Source organism: Calypte anna, chromosome 18 (genome assembly GCF_003957555.1).
Source record: "Calypte anna isolate BGI_N300 chromosome 18, bCalAnn1_v1.p, whole genome shotgun sequence".
Taxonomy (NCBI): domain Eukaryota; kingdom Metazoa; phylum Chordata; class Aves; order Apodiformes; family Trochilidae; genus Calypte; species Calypte anna.
Genome location: NC_044263.1, coordinates 6,020,257 through 6,040,999, shown reverse-complemented (window position 1 = coordinate 6,040,999; position 20,743 = coordinate 6,020,257). Strand labels below are relative to the sequence as shown.

General features: G+C 55.9%; 2 protein-coding genes across 8 annotated transcripts in view; one reads left to right on the top strand and one right to left on the bottom strand.

The window, feature by feature from the left end:
- The window catches only part of TMEM94 (transmembrane protein 94), a 47,666-nt gene extending 43,970 nt beyond the window's left edge, over positions 1–3,696 (top strand). For all 7 annotated transcript variants that reach the window (XM_030461560.1, XM_030461557.1, XM_030461561.1 and 4 more), the window contains 3 exons: positions 319–412; positions 640–810; positions 1,641–3,696. In XM_030461560.1, the coding sequence (XP_030317420.1) occupies positions 319–412; positions 640–810; positions 1,641–1,713 (338 nt within the window). In that variant the 3' untranslated portion in view covers positions 1,714–3,696. The remainder of the gene's footprint in view (positions 1–318; positions 413–639; positions 811–1,640) is intronic.
- A 710-nt stretch (positions 3,697–4,406) lies between these two features.
- CASKIN2 (CASK interacting protein 2) overlaps positions 4,407–20,743 on the bottom strand; it is a 32,816-nt gene continuing 16,479 nt past the window's right edge. Inside the window, 20 exon segments of the mRNA XM_030461556.1 lie at positions 4,407–6,922; positions 7,175–7,481; positions 7,611–7,860; positions 7,862–9,780; positions 10,127–10,265; positions 10,504–10,605; positions 10,722–10,832; positions 11,029–11,123; positions 11,236–11,317; positions 11,762–11,883; positions 12,301–12,480; positions 12,725–12,842; positions 12,925–13,019; positions 13,324–13,432; positions 13,568–13,676; positions 13,898–14,028; positions 14,866–14,961; positions 15,095–15,240; positions 15,353–15,450; positions 17,145–17,196. Of these exon segments, the coding sequence (XP_030317416.1) occupies positions 6,826–6,922; positions 7,175–7,481; positions 7,611–7,860; positions 7,862–9,780; positions 10,127–10,265; positions 10,504–10,605; positions 10,722–10,832; positions 11,029–11,123; positions 11,236–11,317; positions 11,762–11,883; positions 12,301–12,480; positions 12,725–12,842; positions 12,925–13,019; positions 13,324–13,432; positions 13,568–13,676; positions 13,898–14,028; positions 14,866–14,961; positions 15,095–15,240; positions 15,353–15,450; positions 17,145–17,196 (4,358 nt within the window). The 3' untranslated portion in view covers positions 4,407–6,825.

Here is a 20,743-nt window from a genome sequence, read left to right as displayed (position 1 = left end):
TAGCTTCAGCTGCTCTCTGACAACCTTAAAGGGTCTCTACTCCCTTTTCTCCATGCCATGGGGTGCTGTGCCTTGGTGCCAGGCAGAGCACTGCATGTTGGGATGTGTCCAGGCCAACAACCCAGGCCTCCTGGTTTGAGAGGCAGTGTGCATTGCTGCTTTATCTCCTTCAGACTGCTGAGGCAAGGCAGGGAGGCTCTGCCTGGCAGGTGGGAAATATTGGTTTGAAGAGGCCACACAAAAGCTGAGCAAATGCTCTGCCCTGTGTTGCCTCTGTGTGTGATCCTAAATAGCCTCCTTGTCCCTCTGTCCCCACAGTGTTCATCTCCATCACCCACGTCCATCGCACCAAACCCTTGTGGAAAAAGAGCCCCCTGTCCAACCGGTGGTGGACACTGACTGTGGCTGTGGTGTGAGTATCCCCAGGCCCTGATGGGGCACTCAGTGCTGCAGGAGGGAGGGCTCTAGACCTGACCCAGCACCAGTTTGGTGGTGCTGAGAAAAATGTTCCCCACAGCTTACTTGGTGAAGGGTCTCTTGCAAATCAAGGGTGTGACATCGGGGCCTGAACCCTGATCTGCTGGTCCTGAGAAGTTTGTTGGCTCTGCTGAAGTTTTCTGTGTCTGTTTATGATCTCAGATTGCTGGGGCAAGTGGCACAGACTGTGCTGGACCTGAAACTCTGGCAAAACCTCGATTCTTCATTGACCTTTAATCACATCTCCATCTCCCCGGTCTCGTGGCTCCTGGGTTTTCTTTCCTTGGTCCTTGTGGTGATCATCAATGAGATTGTCAAGCTGCATGAGATCAGGTGTGGGGGTAGTAGGGAACATGGGGAGAAAAGGCTGGAGCCTCGCTTCAGCCTGGCCTTGAGCTGCAGAAAAATGATGCACAGGGAACAGGGAGGGGAGTAGAAAGGAAAAGATGATTGCACTGTGTAAATCACCTGGGAATTGTGTGCAAACCCCTGTTCCACCTCTCAGGGAGGAAGTGCAGGGGAGGAAAGAGGGTCAGGGAAGGGCAGTGGCAGTGATTGGCAGCAGGAAGGGAGACCAAAATTTCCTTATCACAAAGCAATATGAGGGAGACAGCCAAGGCCTATGAAATACCAGTATGAGACTGGAGAGGGCTGTTCTCTTCATCTCATCTCAGGAGGACAGAGGGGCATTGAATCACAGCAGAGGAAACATCTTCACACAGTGCCTGGACTGTGGGACTCAGTTTCACGGGAAGTGGCTGAAGCCAAGAATTAGTAGCAGGCAAAGTGAGTGACTGTTCTTCCCACCACAGGGAGCAGCCAGAGCTGGGAGTTCACATTAATGAGGACTGGTGCAGGAAATGGGCTGGTGAGGAAAGGCAGTGGGGATTACAGGGAATCCTGGTGGGGACAGAGTTGTTGCTTCTGTTCCTGGGAAGGATTTCTGGACCTGTCTCTGGTGGCCCTGGAGATGGGACTTGGCTGGGTGGGTTAGGGCTGAGACCATGGGTTGGTCTCTGGATTCAGTTCCTCTCCCAGGGTACCACAGAGTCCAGGACAGGCTCTGCTGGGCTTCTTGGGGCTGTTCAGCTCAGGAATTGCAGTGGGGCAGCTTTGCCTACCACCCCTCCACCTGCTGACTGTCTTTCTTCTGCCTTCTCCAGGGTCCGGGTCCGTTACCAGAAGAGGCAGAAGTTGCAGTTTGAAACGAAGCTGGGGATGAATTCTCCATTTTAAACACTTCAGCTCGAGTTCCTTGGAGCCAGGGCCACACAGCCACATCCTGCACTGGGAGAGTGGCTGCACCAAAGGCTCAAGGAGTTTTCCCTCACACATGCACACCAGACAGCCTCCTTGCAAAGCCAAATTGGCACCTTCTAGGGGGCCACAGGCAGGGCACTGCTGTCAGGATCCCCCAGCAGGTATGCAGTACCCTACCCCTGCTAGGGTACTCTCAAGGGAGCCTGCAAGTTCTGGTGGCTGTTCAGGCTGCTCTTCCTTTATTTATTTATTGCCAGAGGTTTTCGTTGGTGGTGATGCTGAAATGAAGCAACTCCTTCCCTCTGTGTGAGCAGGTGGATTTCCTCAACCTGGCAGGAGAATCTGGGGCCAGCAGGGGAGACATAGGGCTGCAGAAGCAAGAGATCTCTATTGAAACCCATTTTATTTTTCCATCGCCGTGTGCCCTCCTGGAGGATGTGTGTGTGCATGGCCTGTGCCCTCACCCACCTCACCCCTGCACTCCAGGGCAAAGGAGCCACATCTCATGCTGCTCCAGGAGTGCTGAGTGCCAGGGGAGGGACTGGAGGTCACATTTCCAAGGGGACACTGGGAAGGGTTTCTGGCAGGGTGCTGGAAAAGCCCCTATGATGCTCAGGCTGTGCCAGGCCTGCCCTCTAGCGTTGCTGCAGCCATATGTCTGCTGCTGAGTGCTGAAGGGAGGGAGGAGATGGGGCTGCAAGAGGAGATGTCTGCCCTGGAGCCTGGTGCAGAGGGAGTCAGCATGGCTGAGCTTCCTCCAGCCCTGTTGACCTAACTCTCATCAGCCCACAGAGAGGTTCATAACTGCTCTCATTTTTGTGATTTGAAGTGCCATTTGAAGTGACTCCCTTTCCAGTTCTAAAACCTAGCTAAAGCAGGTAAATCCTGGCACTGTTTTTGCTCTCAATATCAACACTACAATATATGGCGGCTGCTGGTCCTTACCTGGCAGGCAGGGAGCTGGCTGGGAACCCCCAAGCTCTGCCCTGCTGCTCTACCTTGTCTTCCTTACCTTTCAGCATAACCACAGAGCACACACACCCCTATGTGTCTCTAAGCAATACCCCTCCCCCTGCTGGGAGTCTGGTAGGAGAGCAGAGGTGGTACAGTCAGCCTCTGAGCTCTGGGGACAGACAGAGGGTGCTGGAGGGAGGCAGCTGGGGGGGGGGGGCTTAGAGGCCTGGCCCCTGTTCCTACATCCTGAGAGTAATGTTTAGGTTCTGTTCTCCTGGCAGGGTTGTGCAGGGGAAGGCAGGGCAGCTCTCCTGAACACAGCAGTACCAGGCAGCCCTGCGTACCTTCACCAGCTGGGCTGAACTCTGCCTTCACTCCTCTGGGGCCTGCAGAGCAGCCTGGGTTGAGAACAAGCTGCATCTTTCTCAGTCTCACTTAAAATGCCAGCTCCAGATCCATTACCTGAGAAATCAGCTTTTCTATCTGATTGCCAGGCTCACTCAGCAGGTGTCACACACTCCCCTCTGTGGCCAAGCTGAACAGAAGTCAGAGGCAGCAGGGTACTCCCAGCTCTTCCTGCAAAGCAACCTTCCTCCCTGCCTTGACACCTTAGCAGTTGCCCTGTGCCACTAATTGTAGGTAATAAAAGGCAGCAGATACCAGGGCTTCCTGCTGGCCACACCTTCCTCCAGAGGAGGCACCTCCAAGGTTTCCTTCTCTGGGTGATCATAAATGTTTTTTTTCCTGCACCCTCCTTCCCCTGCTAGACTTGGAGGGACTTGAGGCTTTTGGGTGGAGGTATCTGAGGGTCAGGGTGCATGGCTTCTGAAATTTCCTACATCAAAAGAGGTTTATAAATGGTGTATATTTTATATTAAATTTTGGGGATGTATGTAAAAATATTTGATTTGTATTAAAACTTGTAAATTGTATTAAAAAAAACCCCAAACCAACCCTGACCCATACGCATCCAGTGTCTGAATGGCAATAAATGATTGTCTTGGATAACATACACACTGTGAGAGTGGGAGGGAGTTTGCACCCAGCAAAGTGAGGAGGAAAAAAGGTGTATGGCTGCCCCTGACATAGGGCAGGAGTTACCTGGCTCACCTGCTGTGGGGACACAGCCTGAGAGTTGGGTCCTGGGACCCAATTCTGGCACTTTTCCCCACTTTCTACTCAGCTTTGTAACCATTTGTCCAGCTTTGGATGCCTCTTCTTACAGAGGAACAGTTGTCCTGGGTTGGGCTCACCTGATGCTCTCCTGGAGCCCTGGCACAGCACACGAGGTTGTTCCCAGGTGCAGCTTTGTCCCTGGCTGGTTGAATGGTTTGAAGCCTTCTGAAGAAGGGTCAGGGTGAGCTGGAACAGGCACTGCAAGCGCTGGAGAAAAGCAGAATGGAGAGCCAGGAGCTGGGCTTGTTCTGAGCAAAGCAGGACCTGGTGTCACTGAGGAGCTCTGTGCCTCTGGCAGGGGGGGCTGAGGCTTCAGACCTCCCAGTGAAGCACTGGGAGGTTGTGTTGGTCCCCAGTGCTCTCACCTCACGTTACTGCTGTGGTTGTAAGACTCAAACTGAACATTTCCACTGGAGATTAACTGGGGAAACACAGATCTTAAGCACCTAAAGGGCAGGATAAAGCTGATCCTCAATGAACTTCAAACAGAATAAGAACCATGTTTGGGAGATTGGACATGAAGGACAACCAGGCAAAACTATCAAAAGGGTAAAATATGCCCCACTGTTTAATAAAATTTAGTCTTAATGAGTGTTAGTGGAAAACAAAACACATGATTAACACAAACAGAGCAGATGGTTTAAAATCTGTTGTCAGTCTGGTGATTACATGGGCTATTTTTCCCCTCACTGTCTTGCTGCACAGAGCAGGTGCAGCTGGGGTCAGTTAGTCCCAGTTGCAGTGTACATAACTTAGACACCATACAGTAGCTTCAAAATAGAGATCTAGAGCTTAAAAAATAGGCATTCTTCTGCAAAATCAAATGTTTAATTCCCTTATTGACAATGAGAGCAGCGTAGTGCTGCCCTCAGGTGGCTCAGACAGCAACAGCTCCACCCCAGTGTCCTCTTATCCCTGACCCTAGAGTACAGGACTTGCAGTTCTGGTTAGTAAATATATATAATAAATCACATTTAAAATATGTACATTGGCCTTTAAAAAAAACCCAAAACATTTACAGTTTATCAACATCGGAAAAAAATAACTGGGCTTGTCCCAGGTTCACTTGTGAGAGTAGAATCAGTTTTAAAAGGTTTCTGCAAACCCTTTAATAAAGTGCCACTGGCTGTAGCTATTTAAAAACAATTGGGTCCACGACGTAGCACTTGCCTGTCAGACACAGTCATTTACAGACACTCGATGGATTGTGTAAATCTGAGCAACCAATTAGTCAGGAGAGAAATGTCTTAACCGCCTCCAACTGACATCAAGTCCCAGCCAACAATGTGATTTTTAAAAATTATTTTTTTTTTTTCCAGGGATTTTTTGTCTTTTCAGCCAGGCAGGTGCCTCCCCCCCATCCAGCCTGTGGCACCACTGCTGCTCATGAGCAGAGACCCTCAGGAGGGTCGAGGTGGGCTCTGCTTGCAGGGGCTGCAAACAGTGCAATTCAGTAGCAAAGTCCTTAAAAGACTGGGAAACTGCCTCTTCAGCCTCCTCCCTTTCCAGTTTGATTTCTCTTGGTGATTTTTTAAAAAAGGATATGTAGATTATTTTTTTTCCCCATTTTTTTTGTAGCAAATAGCACTTTAGTACAATCTTCAGTTCCCTTCTGGTGCTCTGATGCTTTCATGTGCTTGGCATGCCGAGTGCAAGCCAAGTTCGGGGCTCTTGGACATATTTAGACATGCACTACTGAACAGATCCTGCTGGAGAAATCTGTCTCCAAGCTATGCAGCCGTTCCTACCGCTTGGATGTGACAGAGCTATCACTGCTGCTCCCCAGCTGCAGCCACGGGGCTGAAGTCACCCCATGCACGTGGGGTCACCTCTCCCTCTGGCTTTTAGTGCTGCAAGGGAGCACCTTGGAGTCCCAAGTGCTGCTACTCCTGATACCAATGCTCATGGCAGAGTTTGTGCCAGCAGCTCCCCAAGAGGAGGTGGGGTGGGAAAAGAGAGTATTTTCTCCCACCAAAAAAAAAAAGAGATAGGGGAGGAAAAGAAAAAAAAAAAAAAAAAAGATGGGAGGAAATATAAACAAAAGTAACCACACTGCTATTTCACCCTGGAAGCAGTGGGTTGATGGTTTCTGCAGGCATGGTGTCAGAAGAGGGCAGCCTCTGGTTAGCAGCACGATCCTGCTGGACTGGCACACACAGAGAGAGAGAGAGAGAGAGAGACAGACAGACAGACACACACGGCTTCAGCACTGCCATCACCATCCTCATTGCTCCAGGGAAGGGGCAGGTGACCTCCATGTCTGGCAGGGCCATGGTGGAGCATCCACTGAGCTGCAGGCTGTGCCAGCCCCATCTCGAGGGGTCTGTGGGTCCCACTGGAGGGATTTCGATCTGCTTGGATTACACGCTGCCTGATGCTGATGCGTTTGGAAAAGCAACAAACAAAGCAGAGAGGTTCCTTCTCACTCTGCAAGCTGCCAAACTGTGACAAGCCCCGTCTTCTTTTAGCTGCTGTCGGGCCTTGCCGGGGCTCGGATCTGCTCAGTAAATAGCCAGCTCGGTGGCGGCTGCCTGGGGAGGTCTCTCCTTTGACACATTGTTGGCAGGGGATAAATAATAATAAGAGGCAGAACTCAGCAATGCAGCGGCAAAAGAAAAAGGTCCCTTGTAGAGGCTCCTCGGCTCTGTGCAAGGGAGTGAGGGCTTCTCCAGAGCCTCTAGGACTGCATGTGCAGCTCTGGGCTCTCCTCCTGCTGCCAGTCTGGTGGGAAATGCCTGACCCCCTCAGAAACCAGCCCGTGGCCACGCTGGCACATGTGACATGGAGCCAGGGGCAAGCGAGGAGAGGCTGCTGTGTTCCCATCTGCAGTGCAAAGTGTGGAAAGGGAGATGGCTGAAGAGATCTGGAGGCACAGCTCTGTGCTGGATCCGCTCTCCCCCTGTCATGAGGGGCAGTGGTGGAGCGGTCAGAGGTGGGGAAGGGAAGGGGGAGTAAGCCTCAGTCCAGCATCGCGTCCAGCTGGTCGGCCAGGTCATCAAACATGTTGCTGATGTCTTCCAGGATGTTTTTTGCTGAGTGCACAGCCCGGGGGGTGCTGGGGAGGAAAGGGAGAAAGTCAAAATGCTGCCCAAAGGCTTCAGGTGCTGATGGGGTGGGGTTGGCCAGAGCAGATCTGACTCTGCTGGCATCAGCTCGAGCTCAGTACGTAGACTCCAGCACCCATGACCTGGAGTGGCACAGGCACGTGCCAGTGCACAACCCTTCACCTGCCCTCACTGGGGGCTTCCCAATTCCACCCCAAGGAGCCCAACCCCAGTGTTTCTCTCCCCCCAGAGCATCGTTTCACCTCTCTGCCTCCTCAGCTGTGATCTTCTTCTTGGCTGCCTGCAGCGTGGTGGCCAGGCTGGAGTTGGTGTGCTGGGCCAGGGCAGCTCCCGGGGCAGCTGCCAAGGGCTTTCCTGACACCTTGCTGCCTGCCTCCAGTGCCAGTGAGCCTGGATCCACCAGGGGCCCAATCACATCTGGCACTGCCTCAGCAGCTGCCCAGGGAGCAACAGTGTGTCGGGAGGGCTGCAGGACCTGCTGGTAGATGGTCTTGGGCCCGGAGAAGACCAGCTTGGTGGATGCCACAGAGGTGTGCTTGGCGGGAACATCTGCAAAGGAAGGGCACTTGTGGCATGCCGGTGCACACGTCCTCCTCGCCTGCCATACTGACCCAGCTGGGCAGGAAGCAGCCTCAGGCTTCACCACCACCTCGGAGACAACCCCACAAGGCCACATACCTGAAGTGGGTGTCCTCACCACGGCAGTGCCGAGCATCTCTGTGGGGCTGGGGGCTTTGGTGGGGCTTGGGGCTTTCTTAATCCCCTTCTCCAATGACAAGATGCTTTTCTCTATCTCAGCAATCCTGAATTCCACACTGTCGTCATCAAAGGCATCCCCAGCCAGCCCGGCCCGAGGTGCTGGTGCTGGTACAGTGGGTCCTGCGATGCTCACCGCTTGGGCCTGGGCATACTGGGGCATGGGGGGGCTGGCCCCCCCCCTCAGCCTGTCCCGCCATGCTGAACGCCTTCAGCACAGCCTGCAGTGGCTCCCGCTCCTTGAAGCGGGGCCGGCGCTTCACCGTGTCTGACTCAGTGAGGTTGAACTCCAGTATGGGCGGCTCCTTAGTGGTGGTGGTGGGCGCCGCTGTCTCCTTCTCAGAAGAGCAGGGGCGCTCCACCGGCTCGGAACCGGGCTCCTTGTCTGGTGCAGCTGCGTCAGTCTTGGGGTGCCCAGTAGGCTTGGGCCGTTGTTTGATGGTTAAGTTGCCTTCTTCTGCAAAGGGGATGCACTCACTGGAGCTGTTCTGGGAGGATGAGGAGGACACTCCTGGCTTGGCCTCCTCCTCCGTGTCTGAACAGGCATCCTCCCGCCCACCCTGTGCTGCCGCTTCTGTCACAGGAGCGCTAGGCTCACTGTATGTCCGTCTCCGTGGCTTGTTGCTCTCAAACGGGTCCCTGCTGGCACTGGAAAGCAGGGCACAGCTGCTGTCACCGCCATTGCAGGACTCATTGTTCACATCTGCCCTGGGGAGGCAGTCCTGAGCCACGTGCAGTGGTTTTGGGGCCAGGAGGGGCCTGGGCAGACTTGCTCCTGGTGTTTCCTCCAGTGAAGCCGCCAGGCTCTTCACTGTCCCACCACGGCTGGGGTCACCGGGGCTGGCACCCGTGTCAGCCGCATCCTGGGGGGCTGTGGGCTGCTGCTCGGGGCTGGGGGGCTGCTCGCTGCCTGCCTCGGCAGTGAGGGTGCTGGAGACGGAGCTGAGGCGCTTGGGAGGCGGTGGCGGAGGGCCCTTGCGCTTGGCACGGATGGCGAAGGACTGGCTGCGGGTCACCTTGGTGTCCGTCTGCAGACAGGCCCGTGGCATCTGGCTGCGGCCTGGGCGCCGTGTCAGGGTGGCGTAGGAGCCCAGAGTGCTGGTGGGCACCCCCCCCTCCTCCTCCTCGTGCTCCCCGTCTGACAGCGCGTAGCGGTTCAGGCTGTGTGAACGCTTCTTGTACTTGAAGCCTTTGCCCCCGTTGTGCTGCTCCCCGGCCTGCCAGGTACCTGGGGCTGCCCCAGCCAGGGGTGGCATGGAGGATGGCTCTGTGGGGCCACACTGACTGTGCAGGTAGGAGAAGGCTTTTTGGGCTGACGTCTGCAGGCTGCTCTTCTGCCCAGGGGAGATGGAAGAGTATGGGTGCACCAGGGTCTTGGGCTGCTCTGGGGCTGTTGGGGATTTCAAGGAGACGTGCGGGTACATGAAGACATACGGGGCTGTTGTCTTGCTGGGAGTCTGAGGAGGGCTACAGGGGGTGACTGCTGGTGTGCCGCCATTTTTCTGAGCCACTGGCCGGGCATGCTGATCCGTGCCTTCGGGCAGGTTCCTCTCCTTGAGAGGGCTGCCCCCACCACCATTGGCACAGCCATTCAGCCCCTCAGGGGACACAAGCTTCCCGTAGGGCTCAGGGCTGGGCCGTCCCGGCAGGCTGGCCGGGCTCTCCCTGCTGCGGGGTGGTGCACAGGACTGCCCACTGCTGCTGCTGCTGCTCTCCCCACTGCCCAGGCTCTCCTGCGAGGGGCTGGAGAGGTGCCGGGACAGCACATTGTCCTGTGAGTGCCCTGAGCCCCGGGACCGCATCCCAATGCTCTCCTGGCTCCGTGACATCCCCTGGCTGCTCTTGATGCCAAGTGTCTCATGGCAACTGTTGGACATGGCTGTCTGGAGCTCATAGCTGAGCTCACTGTCCTGGAAGGTTGTCATTTTGGGGGTGTGTGGGGACTGGCACTCCCCATTCTCCAGTGACTCTATGGTGACAATGTCCAGGGCACCAGGGACTTTGCGTCTTGCAAGTGTTGCTTCAGCTTGATTGAGGCTTTTGCGGAGGTCTCTGAGCTTCTTTACAGCCAACATGATCTTCTTCTGGTGGCCTACAGGAAAGTTGCAACAGGAAAGGGGTGTTACTTGGCTCTGACCCTCAAAGCCTTTGTTTCCTGGCCAAGGAGAGTTGTGTTCACGTCACCAACCAGGGCAAAGGCCTCCAGGTTTTCAAAACCCTGCTTATGGGAGGAGATAAACTAAGGCCAGAATCCACCTGGCTGGCTCTACCACCTGGCTCCAACCTGCCAAAGAGAGTACTTAGGACAGCCATGAACTGCCCTTTCCTAGTGTGCAGGGTGTGCCTGCACCTTCCAGCGTGAAGGAGAATGGGGTGTGGGCACCTGGGTGGGAAATGTAACTGCCTCGGGCCACCCCAGTACTGTGGCAGGGACTCACCCAGCTTGTTGATGCCGATCTCTTGCAGATCCTCCCATGTCAGGTCTGTCACGATGGTGATGGAGTCATAACCATTGTTCACCAACTTTTTGTGGTACTGGGGCAACCCAATGGCACTGAGCCAGTCCATTAGGTCAGCCTGCAAAGAGCATGGACATACTGTCCTGAGCTTCAAGGGATAGACAGCACCTTCATCCATTCCCTCCCTGCCCCTGGCTGGAAGACCTTAGTTTTGAGGGCTTTCTGGTTACATTAACACAGGCCACTGCAGAATGCTTTACTTGAAGACCCTCATTCATTCTTCAGGAAGGGTGGTCCTGAGAAAAGAGCTGGGGAAAAGATGGTGCTGGACCGAAGCCTCAGTGCCAGGGACTCACCGGGATGTAGTTGGGCAGCCACTCAGCGATGCTGAGCTGCCCAATCTCAGTGGAGATCTTCTTCCTGTGGCCCGGTTTGGTCACACCAATGGCTGTCAGATCCTAACACAAGCAGAGTGAGGCTGTAGTCAGCAGTGACACAGGGATCACAGGGCAGTGGGTATCTGCTGCTGGCAGCTCAGGGAGGGTGTTGGTCAGAGAACAAGGACCTGCCTTACCTCTGGGGTCATGCGGCTGATGGTGGGGACGTCGTAGCCAGCATTGATGAAGTTGGCAGTGTAGGACTCCAGCTGGAACTCGCTCAGCCAGTTATAAATGGCTTCTGCATCCTAGGGAAAAGGACAGGTCAAAGAGCAGCCCATGATGGTAGCACGAGCTGGAACAACCTGAATGCTCCTAGGCAAGAGAGAACTGTGCCCACCTCCGCCCCCAGGACCCAGTACCCTGTGTCTTCAGTGCAGCAAAAGCTGGGCTGAGAGTCCCAAATGTGGCCCTCCCACCTGGGCACATAAGGTACCCAGTTACCTTTCCCTCTAGGAGCTGCTCAGGCCGCAAGAACTGGTGGGAGAACACTCTGTCTCCAGTGGGGCAGCTGCCCAGGGGCTGGTGACCCTGTGGCCCTGGAAGAGAAGGGAAAAGAGAACGGTAAAAGGGTACCTGGGAGGTGAGCAGACCCCTAGGGCCAGGGGGACAGCTGTCCTCCAGGCTTCATGGTGGTAGAACACCCCTCACCTGCTGTGGAGGTCAACTGCCCATTGTGTGGCTCTGATCCCAAAAGGTGTTGTGGGAGGTCATCACCGGTGGAGGGCAGTGGCTGTAAGGAAGAAGTGAGTGGAGGAGGGACCTCCCTCCCTGTCCCCCCACAAGCTAGGTGCCAGAGTCTGCCCTGCATCCCAGAGAGTGGGGTGGGTGCACACCAGGCACAGTTTCCCCTAGTGGAGGGCTGGCCCCTTGCAAGAGATTTGGGAGGGATTTAGCCCAGGACCCTTTTTATCCCTCTCAGGTGGCACAGGACACAGTGGAGATACTGTGTGGTACCAACCACAGTCTCCAGCCCCACCCAAATGGCCAGCTGTGCTGTGAGGGGCAACCAGGGACCCCCCAGGAGCATCTCCTCACTGAGTCCTAGCAGTGAATATGTATTTGGCAGAAGATGCCCAGCTCCTGCAGCCCCTTGTTGGCTAAGGAGGTGCAGGGGTGACAGGAAAAGTGCTGGGGCTCCATCTCCAGCCCTGGGGAAACTGAGGCTGGCACCTACCCTGGCGTTCTCAATGAGGATGCTGGTGCTCTGCCCATTGGTGCCCTCGGTGCTCTGGCCACTGCCTGCACTGCGGATGCTTCCGATGCTGCCCTCACTGCCCACGCTGTTCCTGTCTCCTGCTGCTCAGAGGCAGGTGGGGAGGGGTCAGCAGCACCCCGGGATCAGGGCTGACACATGGCACAGATGTGCCCAGCAGGGACACACGTGCCAGTAGTGACACCAGTAAAAAAACAGCCTCCCACAAGACCCCTCTGATGCATCGGTTCTCCCACCTCCCAGCCCACACGGCACAGACAGGGTGACCTGGGCTGGCAAGGGACACACGAAGGGGACGTGGGGACACAGCCTGGTTGAGGACATGGGGAGGGAAGGGACTGCTCTATGGGCTCCCCTAAACTCCCTTTGTCTGCGCCTGTTTCCTCTTGTCTGTTTCCCCATTGGGAGGTGGAAGGAGAGTCTCCTCCCGCGTGCCCCTGCATGGGCAGGGGGCAGGGGAAGGTCCCCAGCCCCTCTCTCTCCCCAGCTGCATCCCTGACCTGAGCTGTCAGGGCCTGGGGCCGTCCGGGTTAGGGTGAGGTGGCCATAGGCTGGGATGCTCGGGGCTGCCTGGTGAGGACACTCGTCGGGGAGGTGCTGCAGCCCACCAGGGGAGGCCGGGAGGGCCCCGGGGGGACCCTGGCGCTGATGCGTGGGCGCCACACGAGGGACAACCATGCCTGCATTCAAAGACAAAACACGCGCGGTCAGAGCTCATGCAGGAGGCAGGGCAGGGGGGAGTATCTGAACCTCAGCCCCCAAACTAACACCCCACTGGTGGTGCAACCTCCTGTGTCCACCCGAGTCCTTCTCTTCACTCCTAGCTAGCCAGGGCTGTGGGGACCTGTCTTACAAGAGACACCAGGAAAACTGGGATGGTTTCACACAGGGACTGTCCCCAACATGCCCAGAATGGCCACTTACCTGTTCGCTTGCTGATGACTTCAGCGATGGAGGGGGGGAAGTACCCGACCCGATCAGTGCCTTTCTGAGTGTCATGGATGTGCCCCTTCCATCGCCCATCTGGATGCTGCTCCAGGACCTGCCATGGGGATGAGACAGACAGAGTCAGTACCTGAGACAGTGGTGGGGCAGAGGGAAGGGGAGTGGGGGAGCAGCCTCACCGTGATGACATCTCCCGCCCGGACATTGAGAGCAGTTGGGTCATGAAGGTTCCAAAAATCCTTCAAAGCTCGGACCTTCAGGATTCCTGATGCCTCTGAAGACAAGGGACACAGGGAAGAAGGGAAGTGCCAGAGCACAGGGAAGAAAGAAGTGGTTGAGGGAAGACAGAAAGAAGGAAAGAAGAGCAAGGAGAGGGGAGAAGAAAACATTAATACTGCAGGAAAGACTCAGTTCCTGGACAGTGCCCACATGCCTGGTGGGACTGAGATGCTGATGCTCACAGCCAGGCTGATCTAGGCTGTTCAGGAGAAGCACTGGGGGCCCCACATAGGTTCCAGGGGGCAGAAGCTCCTCTCAGTGCTGGGCAGGCACCCAGTTGTGTGCTGGCCCCACCTCACCTCTTAGCAGCTGCTTGATGTCCTTGCTGGCGTGTGAGGTGGTGAACTGGTTCACAATGTCCAGTGCTGTCTGGTTGTAGGTGTTTCTGATGTTCACATCAACGCCACCCTGCCCAGAAGGGAACATGGTCATGTCCAGACCACACAGATGCTGCCAGACCCATGGGGGGAGCAAAGTGAAGGGGAAGGAGGGTGACCCCCAGGAGCTTGTCCCCTCATGCAGCCCCATCCCCACTGAGCTCACCTCCAGCAGCAGCCGCACCACCTCCGTTTTGCCGTAGAGTGCAGCCTCGTGCAGAGCTGTGCCTGTCTTTGTCTGTTTGTTGATCTCAATCCCAGCCTTCAGCAGCTGCCTGGTAAGGTGGAGGGAGAGGCATGAACATAAGGGCATGGACATCAGGGCCAGGCGATTGTCTGCTTTGTGATGGGAAGGGGACAACCCCTAAGGCCACTGAGGCTTTGGGGATGAGGGACTGACAGCTGCAGTGGGTTTGTGAGTTTGGGAGAAAGCAGAAGTTAAGCCACAATGGGCTTTTTCAGGATATGGCAGTAGCCAGGGCTGGAGGGAGGTTACCTGATGATCTCCTTGTGCCCATTCTTGGCTGCCAGGTGCAGTGGGGTGGTGTAGTTGGGGTCTGTGGCATCCTTGGACTGTCCCTCCAGGAGGGCAACACACAGATGGCTGTTCAGTAGCAGCTGTGCCACCTGCATGAGGCATAGGGGTGAGCAGAGGGATGCTGACACTGCACCTTCCCAGCAAGGGGCTCACCCTCGGTGCCAGCCCTCTGTTCCCAACCCCTCTGCTTTCCTCCATCCACAGCCCCAGGGCTCAGACAGTGCTTGGCAGGGCGACAATGTCGTGAGGGGCCATAAAAGCTCATGACAGTCAGAAATAGTATTCCCATAATCAGAGTTTTCAGACCAAGCCCTAAAAAGCTCCAGTCTCTCCAAGCCCTGAGCTACTCTCAGTGTCTCAGGGCAGCCCAGAGGCACAGAGGAGTTATTTTTACTGGCCTGTTTATAGCTGCAGACATTATAGATACCCCAAAAATGGAAATATCCCCCTGGTCCCCTCCCTGGTGGGGCAGGGAATGGTCTGGCTGGCCAAGCTCCAGCTGAGCCCTGCAGTGCAGTGCTGGCTGGGCCAGGGTCTGCTGGGGCACAGGGTGGCCCACGAGCCATGAGCCATGCTGGGGACCTGGAGCAGCTGGGTGCTCAGGGCTTGCAGGGATTATCCAGCTCACCAGCTCAGCCTATCTGTGCTTAAGTGAGACCAATGCTGGGGTGTGCGGGGGAGGCTGTGGGGAACCAGGAGTGAGGAATCCTGGCTTCTTCTCAGCTTGACTCTGCTCTGCTGAGAGGTCAGGAGCAAACCCCATGGCTTCTGGGTGCAGCATCTGGCCTCACCCAGCCATAAGAGGAGGCACAATAGAGGTTCACAGTTCTACAGGTTCACAGTAGAGGGAGAAGGGCTGCAGCCAGACCCAGCACTTTGCTCCCTGAGGAGCCATCCCTGAAGAATGGAAGCCCCACAGTGCTCACCTTTAGCCGCCCAAACTCACAGGCCAGGTCCAGGGGTGTTTTCTTCGCCTTATTGATGAGGCAGGGGTTGGACTGGTGCTGGAGCAGCATCTCTGACTGTGGGGGGAGCAATGTGGCAGAGGGGCTCAGCATCATCCCACGCCCCTGCCTCCTTTCCACCGGGCTCGATGAGGTTTTCTCCCAGAGAGACCCGGGGTGGGCGCATGGGTGTCTCTGGGCTCTCACTTACCACCTCGTAGTGGCCGTACTGTGCCGAGAGGTGCAGTGGGATCTGCCCATCCAGGGAGGCCATGTTGACAGAGGCAGCAGCGCGCAGCAGCACCCGCACTGGTTCCACACGCCCCTGCCAGGCTGCGTAGTGCAGGGGCCGCATCCCTGCGGAGGAATAGGGCTCAGCAGGGATGGATGAAGCCCCCAGACCCGCTCCAAGGGCCGAGCCAGCTGCCCGAGGCAATGGGTGGTCACGCTCGGGTGGTCACGCCCTTACCGTTGCTGTCCTTGATGTCGACGGTGGCCTGAGCCTCCAGCAGCAGGGAGATGAGGTCCAGGCTGCCACCCAGGGCCGCGTGGTGCAGCGCCGAGAACCTGTGACACAGAACAGAGCTCAGCCTGGCCCAGGTCCCTTCCGTGCTGTCCCTGCAGTCCCTGCCTACATGGTGACATGAACTGGGATGGTCACCAGCTGCTACATCTCTCCTTGCTCTCAGTGCCTCAGTTTCCCCACAGCAAAGCAGAGATAAATGCTGTCCATGCTCTTGCGCTCAGTGAGGGGTGCAGGGACCCCCTCTGCACCCCTGAGACAGGACCCACACCCCACTGCCCTGAGTGGGGGCAAGCAGGAGGGATGGACAGAGCTGCATTACCCTGCTCTGTGATGCAGTCAGGCAGCCCCCAGCCACGCTGCTCACAGCATCCAGCAAACACACTGGCCCTGTGGCTACTCCTGGCCCCTCCACCAGTCAGCCACCCCTTCCCTGTGCCAGCAGGAACACCAGGAGTTCATGGCACAGTGTGGGAGGCCACCAGCAATGAAAGAGCCCTGTGTCTTTGGGCTGTGAGAGGGGCCCTGTCTGCCCAGTGCTACCCCTGTGCTGTCACATGAAGGGCTACAGCCAAGAGAAGAGTCCCATCACTGCTGGGGATCAGCCTGTGTGCTGCTCCAAGGAACCCACTGGAGCTCCAGATAACACCACTTCAGGGTTGTGACAGGCTCAGCAATGTCCCAGCCCCATGTTGGGGATGCAGCCTAGATGGCACAGCTCTCCTCCTGACCTGTGGTCTCAGGTCACCTCCAAATCCCTGCAAAGGGTCTCTAGGCACTGTAGAAGGGACACTGCTCCCTCCTTCAATGAAGCCACCACATCACTAAGCCCACACTAAAACCTCTGGCTTGAAGTGAGAACAGAGGGGGTATAAAATTCACCCTTTACCCACGTTCCTTTCAACAGCCCTCGTGGAGCTGCCTGAACACAAATCCTGTGCCTTATCAGAATCAGATCATGGCTTCTATTATTACTTTCTTTGTTTTCTATTAAGCTCCATCTGCACAGTATTATTTTAAGACAGAGCCATCCTGCACACTTTCAACCCCCTTCCGCTGGTCTGTTAGGACTCATCACAGACACCTCCTTCTACAGAGTCCTCAGAAAGAAAACATGTAGAAATTAGGTAAAACAACAGTATGTAAAACAGGGCTAATAACTCACAGGTCAGAGTTAATTCAATAAGAATAACATGCTTATTTATTTTATAGGCCTTTGCGGTTTCTTTAACTCTCAGTATCCAACTTACTAAGTGCTTGGATTTGGGAAGTGAGGAGCTACACAAATATGCTGTGGTCACTTCGCAACCACACCTCTTTTTCCTCTAACCCCCCAAACAAAGGGACTATGCTCTTGGGATATTAAACATGGACACAAGCATGTGCAGGTGCCATGGCCAGGTGGGTGCTCCTCTGTGCTTCAGCCAGCAGGCAAGACACAGGGCACTGTCTGGACATGATGCAATTCCTTTTCATCCCCAGTTCCATAGAGGTGGATGCAGAAGAGCTCTATGAAGGATTTTGTAGGGTGAATTGAGCACAGCCCTCAGCTCAGCTGCAGGCAAGGGCTGAGTCTGCTTCTGCAAGGCTTGCCCTGGCTTTGGGATGCTGTTGTGTTCTTCAGGGCTCAGCAGATACCCAGAGCTGCAGAACTGACTGGATACTGGGCAGAGCAAGCCTGCCCAGCCACCCACACTGGTGGCAGCAACACCCAGCACCCTGCCCAGGGAGCACTCACCCATCAGCATCCTGGTAGTTCACATTCAGGCGCTTGGCAGATCCCAGGAGCTCTGCAAAGAGAAGAGGTGAAGGTCAGGGCAGGAGGCAGAGCCCACGCTGCCCCACATGGCCCCTGGGACCCCACATAAACTCCATCCGGCAGCCACACCGACCTCCCAGTGTGCAGAACAGTGCCTGGCCCATCCCGGTAGCCTCTCCTCTCCTCTCACTCCATGTTCTCTCCTCCTCTCACTCCATGTTCACCTCCACAAACCCTCAATATGCTGACCCAGCTTGAGCTCAGACCCTTTCTTTCCTCTGCCCCTCCTGCTCCATCTCTGCATGCCCCCGGGATGGGTGGAACCCCACAGCTCCTGTCACCCCAGTTCAATGGGATGGTGCTTCTCTCCCCTTTATAGTCAGTGGTGCCCCAAAACTGCTGAGCGGGGCCATTTTGCCCCCCACTCACTCCCTGTGCCCGCCACTGCTGCCAAGGCCTGGCCCACAGACTGCATGGTTGGCATTTTTAAGGCTGGGGCAGGGGCTGAAGCCTCTCAGCCATGAATGCAAGGATTGTGCCACCTCAGATGTCCCCATCCCCACAGCCAGCCGTCCGTCCCTCCCTCCCCTCCAGGGACCACTGAGGGGTGAGGATGCTCACCCCACCCTCAGCACAGACTCACACCCCCCACCCCAGCTCCCTGCTCCTTCCTGCAATTAATTCGAATGAATTCCTTCCTCCCACACAGAGAGGACTCTTTATTCTCCAGCAAGGGGTTGAGAGAGGATTAACATCTCTGGAATTCATCCGCCAAGTCAAAGGAGAGAGAAAAGGGAAGGTATGTGGGGGGCAAGAAACGCTGCAGCTCCTCCTCTGCCTTTCCAGGCAGCCTTGTCACTGAGCTGGGGAGGATTAAATGCTTTGAAAGACTTCTGTGCCAGTTCCTATGGAAAATCAAAGTCCATGAACTACAGTGAAACAGGTATTGAAACCCTGTCCTGGGGAAGGAGCCCCCTCCCTCACAGCCAGGCAGAATGTCCCCTCCTCCTCCCTTTCCTCCTCCTCCATTCTCTTCTCTTTTCCTTCTCCCAAGCTCTCTCTGCCCATCTTACATGGCAGATCCCATACACCCTGCTGCATGGCCCCTCTGCAGGAGAGTTGAAGAGGGGTTCCTTCATGATGCAAACAGATAATTAAAGGAAATTAAGGAATGGTGTGTTCATTACTGCAATTTGCAGTGTTTTGTAAACAGCCCAATTAATGCAAAATAGGCTTGGAGTGGCTGCTGGTGGAGGACTCCTGACTCCTCACTACAGCTGAGGAGATCAGGACAGGATCACTCTAATTACCTCTTCCAGGGGCTGTTTGTCTTCAGAGCCACAGAGAGCTCTACCACCCTGTAAATCCTTCCCAAAGGAACTGGCTCCTAAAGCCACAACTCAACGGAGCTCCCGCTTCTCCCTTCCAGCTCCGTATCACCCAAGATACCCAGGGCACCCGAATGGGGTGGTTGGACCCTTCCCAGTCACATCATCACCTCCTTTGGGTTTGCACCAGGGCAGGAGCACCCATGGGCCTGACCTGCACCTCCCTTCCCTGCTGGGAGCACACTCACATCCCATGAAGCTGAACCCAAGAGACCATGAATCCAGCACTGAAATGCAAAAAGCTGCAAAGCAGAGATTTCCAGGGGTAAAGACACCTTTGCACCCCCTAAAGGTTAACTCTGACCATGGATTCCCCCCACTCAGCCCTGCCCCACAACACGACCCCTCCGGGGGTCCCACCAGGCTCCCACCCCGCTCCGCTTCTCTGTTCCAGCGCATTTGCCGGCGCCTGCCCGGGCAGGACGAGGCTCAGCAGCATGGGGCCAGGGCTCAGCGAGGCCTCCAGGGAGCCAGCGAAGCTTCTGTGCAGCGTCTGCCTGCCAAGCAGCAGGCGGGAAGCAACTCCGGAGCGCTCCGGCAAATTACTTACAAATGCAGGACCCGCCCGCTCCGACCCACACTGGCCGGGGCCCCTCCGATGGGGCCAAGCCCCTGGCACAGAGCACACTCCTGCTCTGGCCAGGACAAAGTGCTGGCCTTACAGAGCCTTGCTGGTGCAGAGGGGCTGTGACGGTGCTGCCCAGCGTGGCACGTTTCCAACCAGCTTCTCCCACCCAGTGAACCAGTCCTTGTGCCCCCATGTAGCTGGGCTGTACCCCTGTGGCTGGGATGCCAGGTTTGGCTGAGGTCTCCAGGAGGTGCAGGGGCTCCCGGGGAGCAGCCAGCCATGGTGAGAGCCTCATCTGCACCACCAGCAGCCACCCAGGCACAAACCCGTATTTACCCCCTCAGGGTGCTTGCCTGGCACCACCCGTGCTGGCTGCATGGAGCCAGGCGTGCCCTTGCCCAACCTGGCCTGCACCCCTTGTGCCAGCTCACTGGGCACCCTGTGTCACCCTATGTCTTTCGCTTTGCTTCGATGGTTGGGAGATGGACACATCCCCTCTGGAGCACTGACCTGCTTGCTGGGATGGCACAACACTCACCTGGGTTTGGCTGGGGCAGGAAATGCCCAAATACCCTGTGTGTCCCCAGAAGCATCCCCTGGAGACTCCTGCCCTGGCTTACACAGAGAGCAACACTCCTAAAAGTAGTGACTCCCTCCAATTTTGTCCATCTAGTCTTTGAGTCTGTGCAGTACAGATAAATCTCTAATTGGAGAGCTATCTCCTTGCCAGAGACACCTTGAAAAAAATACAGCTTTTTGCTCATTCTGTGTCACAGGCCCTCAGCTCTTTCCCTGGGAAACCACAACCTCACATGCTGGCTGCAAGTATCCCTGTGGCATGAGCCCCCATGCAGGGCAGGTCTGAGCACCCTGGTACCATGAGCATCCCTGTACTGACAGCTCCCTCAATCCATCCCTACAACCATCCCTGAACCATGACTCCACCTGCACCTTGAACCATCCCCTGAGCATCCAGCCATGAGCATCCCTGCACTGCTGGCAATGAGCATCTTGCAGCCAGGGATACTCTGTCAGGACACAGCAGTAACACCATCCCACTGCCTTTGGCAGTGCCAGAAGGATCGTGTGCTCTGGACACACCAGATACACAAACATACCCTCTTTGGAAAATAAAATTCACTTGGGGAATGTCACCACTAAACCAACAAACCAGCTGGAGGAGTTAATCAACTGTGATCCCACAGAGCACCACAGTCTCCAGTGGTGGTGGCAGACTCTTAGGGTGGAGACAGAGGTGGCAGGAAGTGGTGGCTTCATCTGACCTGACCTGCCTGGCCTTGACCTGGACTGACAGCTTGGGGTGACCCTGCCTTGGCACAGAGTGGGTTTGTGCTGGGGCTTGGGAGAAAATGTCTTGCCCAAAATCTAGATAAGAAGAGGTGATGTGGACCCCTCTTTAGGAATCACCCTTTCTGTCACCTCTCTGTCCACAGCCACATCCACCGTGGCTGTGCACACCCTTTTCTTCCTGGCACCACCTCCTGGCAAACCAGCTACTTCAGGTGCAGTTTCCCAATAGGTTTGGAAGAGACTGACCCACTTCAATAGGGAAGGAGCTTGGCCACAGAGACCTTAAGAAAATCAGCCAAAGTTGTCCAGCA